We start from the raw sequence: 8,043 nt of genomic DNA on the forward strand, positions 1-8,043 counted from the left end.
TTTTTCTTTTTCTTTTTCTTTTTCTTTATTATTGTTATTATTATTAATACTACTACTACTACTACTACTAGTATTATTATTAGTACTATTATTGTTGTTGTTGTTGTTACTATTGTTATTGTTTATAATTGTTGTTTATAATTTATACAATTAACCTCCCTGTGGTTCAACCCCGATCTTACCAGGTTATTTATTATTTCAACCAGGTTATTTATTATTTCAACACTCCTGCACTTGGAAGAAAACAACAATCTTCTGATTGTGTCACTACCGTCCACGCAGATGATTCTAGGTTTTATCAAGGTGGCATAAACATGAAACGAAGCTTCGGTGAACGACCAAGCCCCTTCAATCGCTTATAAGAAAGGATAGTAGAAACCTTTTCAATAAACTTTTTAACACTTCCTCAATAGTTTCACTGCTTTAATGGCGCATCAATTATTTCACGAGGATAGAACACCGAACCATGATTTCGATTCCATTTCAGCACTTGCATCAATATGGCCTAATTACTGACTTCTTCTGTCCAAATCCACGCTAACTACCACGGTACCAATCATCTTTATGGTTAATTGCCCCAAAAAACCTAGTTTCATATTTTCCCAATCACCAATCACAGGGAGCATTTCATTAGTAATTTCCAAGCATCTAGATGGGAAATGCCCTCTAATTTTTATTTATTTATCAAAGATATCAGATAGACGTGAACAACTCGTGTCAACCAGTAGTTTGGTTCATTAGAACATTACAAGTCCCTTCAACTGGACGAGCTAGCATTCAAGTCACAAATACTGAAACAATTCTCTTCAACCATAATTCAGAATGGATAAATCGACAGACATATCAAACCTGTTTTCAAAGGAAAAATAGGTACCAAAATATGAGATTTTACTCATGCAGCTAATCCTTGTAGAAAAAGAAGGAAGTAAAGATGGCAGGTTCGCACTTCCCCTACTTTGCTTGAGGGTGTGAAGCTATGAAGTCAATGGCAAGACTGACGGTACTGATCTTGTCTGCTTCATTATCTGGGATCTCAAACTGAAACTCTTCTTCAAGGGCCATCACAATCTCAACAGTGTCTAAACTATCTAACCCAAGATCATTCTGGAAATGGGCATCAGGTGTAACCTGAAAAGGCAAAAAAATAAATATCAACCAAAATCAGATATGCATAGAGGACAGTATAATGAATCCATGCAATCTTTCCCTTTTTTTAGATGACATAAGACAAGCATTGAAAGTAAGTATCCAATGAGAAGTTACAAGGGCCTACAGAGTACAGATTCCTCAGAAGGCAATGTTGAAATACACCAATTGCTAAATGCTAAGAAAAGCATTACATTTTTCATTCAAATTCTCAAGGCTGTCTTCCACCGTAGGGAAATGAGGTAAAATAATTGCTAAAAATGAATGAAACCTCTTCAGCAAACCAAACAAATTTCCACGCCAGGAACTCATCTATCCTGGCAACAAACTCACTGACCTAACAAACCAGTGGAAATGGGGTGAAATAGCTGGGGATAGGGAATCCAAACAACGAGCCCATGTTTGATTAGAAACATATCTGCATAAAGTCTCCATAACAACTCAAATTCCTAAATTAGACATGCAACCTCCAAGCACTACTACAAACCAATTCAGCATAGTCTAGGGCATCAAACATACTATAAAGATTCATCACATCCATCCAACAAACAAAGTTCCAGTTGTAATCAATGAAGATGAGATATTGCTATGCTATCAAAACCTTTAACATAGCAAAATTGTCACTAGCAATGATGTAGAAAACAATGCAATCTAAATCTCAGAACAGAGATCATTTGGTGTAAGAATTCAATGTATAAGCTGGAAACCTTTGATAAATCAGGAATTTTCAAGGGACCAACACTTTGATTCTGATACAATCATTAGGCCTGAGAATGAGTGATTATGACCAACTGCACTACCAATCATATTACAGAGTCCTACAAGCTATTTGATGTAAAAAAAAAGTGGAAAAGAGAGCTAGGATAGATCCACATCATAGTGCAAAAATCAAACAGAATGATTGGAAACAGTGGCAAGTAATGATCTAACTCTGTACCCTGTTTTGGGCTAATAACCTTCATGCCATTATTTTTTCAGATAAACTTTCTCCTTGAGAATAGACTGATTCAAAAACACTGTAACAGGACTTTTTATTACATAATTTTGAAGATTGAAGATCAGAAGACCCTACTACCTCAATGTTCAAAAACCAGGCCACAATGTCTATCCAACGTACCAAACCTAAACATGCATTTAATCTAGAGTGCCAAAAATTCAATCGAAGGCAGCATTGATTGCCCTGATGAACTCAAGGATTACACATGAAAAATAGAATGAACATTTATAGAATACAAATTTATATCTTTGTCTTCAACTTAGCAAGATGTACTAATCATCAAACACCATTTTAATTAAGCCTACAAGTCCTCCATGCAGATTTTACTCTCCAAAGTAAATCCAACAATATTTACTTTCACATCACATTGCCAACTTTGAGATAAACCATATAATCAAAACTTCCAAAAGCCCGGTGAGAAACACTACAAGAATTCAAAATGCCAGCAGTAGAGCAATGACTTAGAAGTCATAAAAAATTAGCATAACAAATTCAGCTTCTCAGAAGTCACAACACAAATAAATGAAACTTCCATTTTGTTTGTTTCCTGAAAGAAATTGGATTAACAACATGAACAGTCACAAAATTACACCCACTTCTTCTTCTTCTTCTTCATTTCATTCAAGTTGCAATATGATTAAAATTTACCCAAAAAAGCTAAAACCCTACACCCAGAAGAACAAAAATGAAGCTTTCAATTTATTTGACCACCACATCATTAATCTGTAGGTTTATTTTAATCAACGGTATAACAGATTTAAATACCCAGAAAAGAAAAGCAGTCAGCATTAAATCTGATTTTGTTAAAAAAAAAGAAAGAAGAAGCTTATTAATTACCTTGGAAGGATCGACTTTCTGGAAGTTCTTGACAACATTGACAACTCGATCGGAGACCTCGGATTTGTCAAGAAAGGTGCCTCTAACTTCCTCGGAGAAACGGCGGCAGATGGTATTGAAGGAGAGACCGAAGAGGCCGTTGTTGTTAGGGTTTCTAGTAGTAGGTGAGGCCTTTACATTCACTCTCAGGTACTTTAGCAAAGCTCGTCCTCTCGCCGCCATTTTTACTTCTTCCTCTGTCTCTTCTTTTCACAACAAACTTCTTCACTTCTTTCTCTCTCACACATACGCTTTGCCACCCTAATAAGACTGCGAAATATTTCCATCAACGGGGGTGAAAAAAAAAAAAAAACGATTAACTGATTAAAAATAATAAAATAATTTTGAATTATAAGAAAAAATTGATTAAATGAATTTTAAAAATCATTATATAAATTATACAAGATGACATGCCCACGTGCTGTCTCAGGTTTATAAAATAAATATATTTGATAGTATTATAATTATAAATCAGTACTAAATAAATAATAAAAATTAAAGAGATGATGGAAGAAATATTTCATGACAGGAAAAAAATGTTGTGTTGGTGATAAAAACTTATAAACTAAACAAAATAATTTGTAACAATCTACAGTATTTTGCGAGGAAAGAGAAGAGATACAACACTCTCGTCACATGATTTAGCTTTTCTGTTAATAAAAAGCAAAAAAAAATTAAAATTTAAATTCTTTACCAACTTAATATTAAAAAATAAAGAAAATTTTGAAAAGAAAATAACTCATGAGTAAAAACATTGTAGCAATTGACAATGTTTTGTAAAGAAAATTATAGTGTTTTTTTCAATAAAATAAAAATAAAAAACCATTTATAGAAATATTGTAGCAATCCACAGTGTTTTGAAAGAAAAACCACAATACTTTCCTCATATAATTTAGCTTTATTGTAATTATAATTTTTAATCAACTCAATATTAAAAAAAAATCAACAAAGATAATTATGAAAAAAATTATAAAAAAATCATATGGGAAAACACTACAACAACTCACAGAATTTTAAAGAAAAAAATTACAAAGTTAAAATTTTAATCAGCTCAATATTAAAAAAAAATGATAGAGAGAATTTTAGGGAAAAAAAACCAAAAAAGGGGGAAAAAATCATATTGGAAACACTGTAGCAATTCATAGTGTTTTATAATGAAAGCTACAATGCTTTCTTATATAATTTAGCCTTATTTATAATGATTTGTAATTATAATTCTCAAACAATTCAATATTAAAAAAATAAAATTGACAAAGATAATTTGAAAAAATTTATAAGAAAAAAAATCATATTGGAAACACTGTAGTAATTCACAATGTTTTGTGAGGGAAATTACAGTGTTTTCCCCACATGATTAAGCTTTATTATAAAGTTAAATTATAACCAACTAAATATTAAAAAAAATCGACGAAGATAATTTAAAAAAAAATTATAAAAAAATAAAACACAAAAGAAACTTGAAAAAAAAAATCATGTGAGAAAAAACTATATCGATACATAATATTTTGTGAGGAAAAACTTATATTTACTTGTAATTGTAATTCTTAACTTACTTAATATTTTAAAAAAATTAACAAAGACAATTTTAAAGAAAAACATAGCAAAAACAGAAAAAAACCATATGGAAAAAAACACTGTAGCAATTCACAATAATTTTTGAGGAAAATTACAGTAATTCCCTCACATATTGTAACTATAATTTTTAACCAACTCAATATTAAAAAATAAAATAAAATAATAATTTTAAAGGAAATCATAAAAAAAAACCAATGCAGAGAAACATTGTAGCAATCAACAATGTTTTAAAGAAAAAAATTACAAAACTAAATTCTCAATCGGCTCAATATTAAAAAAATCGATAAATATAATTTTGAAAAATAAAAAAATAAAATAGAAAAACTATGTGGGAAAACATCGCAGCAATCCATAGTATTTTAAAGAAAAAATTACAAAGCAAAATTTTTAACCAGGTCATTATTAAAAAAGTAAAATCAACAAAAAAAATTTTGAAAAAAAATATGAAAGTTGAAAAAAAAATAATTTTGAAAAAAGAAGAAGATAAAGGTTGAAAAAATATATATATAAAAAAGAGAAGAATGCACTATGGATTACTGTTGTAATCCACAATACATTGTGTGTTGGAGAACAGTGATTCTCCCACACCATTTAGAGTATTGTTAATACTTGGTTTGATATGGTTTCCAAAAAAAATAAAATCATTAAACTAAACCGGATCTTATAAAAAGAGTTTAATATCTCTTAAAAAACAAGTTTAAATTTTAAATCCTTACCATTTAACTTAACCTTAAAATAATTCCCCTCATTTCACTAAATAGCCATTAACAACAAAATCATAAGGAAATTTTTCCCTTTAAAATATACAATTCAAATAAAAATTCATACATAAATCAAGCACCTAAAAATACATGATTCAAATAAAAATAAATACATGATTGCAAACCAAATGATATTTGAAACGGAAAGTGCCTCAATTACTAATTTTTTAACAATACTTGCATTGAGCTTTTTTTTTTAATTTTTATCAATATTTATACCATATGATTAGTACTTAAAAGTGCATTTTTATCAAGGTTTTATATAATCATTTTGCACTTGAAATATCAATAACTCATTAACTAAAGCATGTTTTAAAATAACATATCTAATAATATAAGATACCTTTAATTCATGGTAAATATTCATTTTAAATATAGGCCTATCACATAAATAAAAGGATTGATTGATGAGTTTAAGTACTGAAATTGAAAGAACAAAGAGATGGCCAAACTTAGAAAAGAGATGTTGGTGTTGTCTAAACCAAAACACTATTTGGTAATTGGGTCATATCTAGAGCTGTAGATCTTAAATTTAGGTCTACTTTATATGGATGGAAAGGTAAGACATAGGCCTACAAGTTTCATATGAAGCCCAAGATTTAAAAAGGTCATTTACAAGTCCAAATTATAGTAATAATAAAGAAGTCTAAATTTATCCAGCAGCCTGAGCACTGTTCAGTATTTGGCCCATATCTAGAGTTCTATAAGTTCAAATGATGTAACCATATTATTCAATAGTTTTACCTATATTTACCTAATGTTTTATCCATGTTTTATATGTAAAATGCCTTGATATTCTTTATTTTATATTTTGAAGGCACTTTTGGATGAAAGATGCAAAAAGGAGTAAATTGGAGGTAATTGGCAGATTTGACGTTCAGTCGATATTTTTTGCAGAGTGTGAGTTCTAGAGATCGAAATGAAGTGATTCAAGTGGCACTAAAAAGATAATATTCATACCTTTCTGGAAATGTAATGTAAGAAAAATATAAAGAGAAAGATCATGGAAATCACATCCTTCAAAGTCAAATTTCGCATTCTGCCACTATTGACCTTTATCCATTCAAAATTTAATATCTGGAGCTATAGAAGTATAATTGATACAAACTCAATTTTTTTGGATTTCTGACTTAAAGATATATAAATTTTCCAAATTTCATCTAAAAAAGATGTTAGATGAGGGAGATATGATTTTTCAAAGACGACAACTAAATTCTGCCAACAAACAGGTTTCGTGAAGAAACGAGTCCAAATTATGTTTCTAAGTTTCTAAACTGACATCCAAGTTTTTATATTAGCAATTTAACTCCTTTAAGTTAGAGCTTGAACATTTCATGCAAGGCTATTTCTCCTTTTTAGAGAAAATAGTTATTGAAGTACTTAAATGTAAATTGTCAACTTAAGGGATGACTATTTTGTAAAATAGAAACTGCAGCTAGCAAAAAAGTGGAAGAGTAGAAGGAGGCAGCAGCCAGCAGAGAATAAACACAAATTCTCTCCTCTACAAACCCAAAAATCATGCTCTCTTCATTCTTTAGGAGTAGTTGTTCAATAATTATGCAAGGCTAAGCTCTTTTCTTGGTTGCAAGGACACAACAAACCTTCGGATTTTAAGAATTGTGAGATTTATTCTTCCTTTTATTTTCAGTTTATGTTATGAACGAGTATGATTGTTTTCCTATGCATATTTCCTATGATTGTTTTTTATGATTGCTAGAGTGAACTTTAAGTTATCATTGTGAATAATCTATTGCTAAGTTTAATATCAAAACCGAAGTTGTGATATATGAACTTGTGAAACAACTAAGCTTGAACTTATTGAACTACGTTATTGAACTTAGGGAGAACATTTAAACAAAGTGACACAAGCTGCGGACAACTTGTATGTTAATCTTGATGAAATTATCTAGTTCTTAAAGCTGCCATTAAATTGAATCATTAGTGCGGAGACTTTGATTGTTTATTGGTTAGGATTAGTTATACGACATATCTGTTAATTAATCAACATTAAGAAAAGATAAAATTTCAGAACATAAACTGCAATTTTAGTTTCAAGGATTGGTTATAACTTTTATTGGTGAAAGTGTGCTTGCGACCAATGTTTGTTTTCTTGATAAATTTTGGTTTTAATTGATTTTATTTGCTAGTTTAATTGCTTCAATAGTTTAGATAATCACAAACCAAATCCCCCCAATTATATAACGTACAACATAATAATCTGACTTGAAACTTCCTCATAGGATCAACCCCTTACTTGCTCTATACTATCTTGAGGTTATTTGAAGTTCTAGAACTCCAGATATGGGCCAAACACTAAATAGTGTTAGGGCTAAAAAACAGATTTGGACTTCTTTGTTGTTGCTACAATTTGGACTTGAAAATGACTTTTTTATCTTGGACTCCATATGAAAGTTATAGGTTTCTGTCTTACCTTTCCATCCATATAAAATAGACCTAAATCTGAGATTTATAGCTCCAGATATGACCCAATTACCAAACAGTGTTCCGGTTTGGACTACACCGGCATCTCTTTTCTAAGTTTGGCCATCTCTGTCCTTTCAATTTCAGTTCTTAAATTCATCAATCAATCTTTTCATTTATGTGATAGGCTTGCATTTAAAATGAACATTTACCACAAATTAAAGGTATCTTATATTATTAGATATGCTATTATAAAACATGGTTTAA

The 8,043-nt window shown here is 30.1% G+C and overlaps 1 protein-coding gene across 1 annotated transcript; it reads right to left on the minus strand.

Annotated features, from left to right (window-relative positions):
• Positions 1 to 653: 653 nt before the first annotated feature.
• LOC105112882 (acyl carrier protein 2, mitochondrial-like) lies at positions 654 to 3,271 on the minus strand. Its single transcript, XM_011008772.1, has 2 exons — positions 2,981 to 3,271; positions 654 to 1,128 (listed from the first exon to the last, which is right to left on the minus strand). The coding sequence occupies exons 1-2, from the start codon at positions 3,200 to 3,202 to the stop codon at positions 952 to 954; spliced, it is 399 nt and encodes a 132-aa protein (XP_011007074.1). The 5' UTR covers positions 3,203 to 3,271; the 3' UTR covers positions 654 to 951.
• Between the last annotated feature and the right edge of the window lie 4,772 nt (positions 3,272 to 8,043).

This window comes from Populus euphratica, unplaced genomic scaffold (assembly GCF_000495115.2).
Source record: "Populus euphratica unplaced genomic scaffold, PopEup_1.0 scaffold369.1, whole genome shotgun sequence".
In the NCBI taxonomy this organism is placed as follows: Eukaryota; Viridiplantae; Streptophyta; class Magnoliopsida; order Malpighiales; family Salicaceae; genus Populus; species Populus euphratica.

Bases quoted from the DNA above. Each gene is read 5' to 3' on its own strand.
- LOC105112882 (XM_011008772.1), bottom strand. From the start codon at position 3,202: ATGGCGGCGAGAGGACGAGCTTTGCTAAAGTACCTGAGAGTGAATGTA. The intron at 1,129-2,980 runs GTAATTAATAAG...TTGCCTTTTCAG, and splicing joins AGAAAGTCGATCCTTCCAAG to GTTACACCTGATGCCCATTT.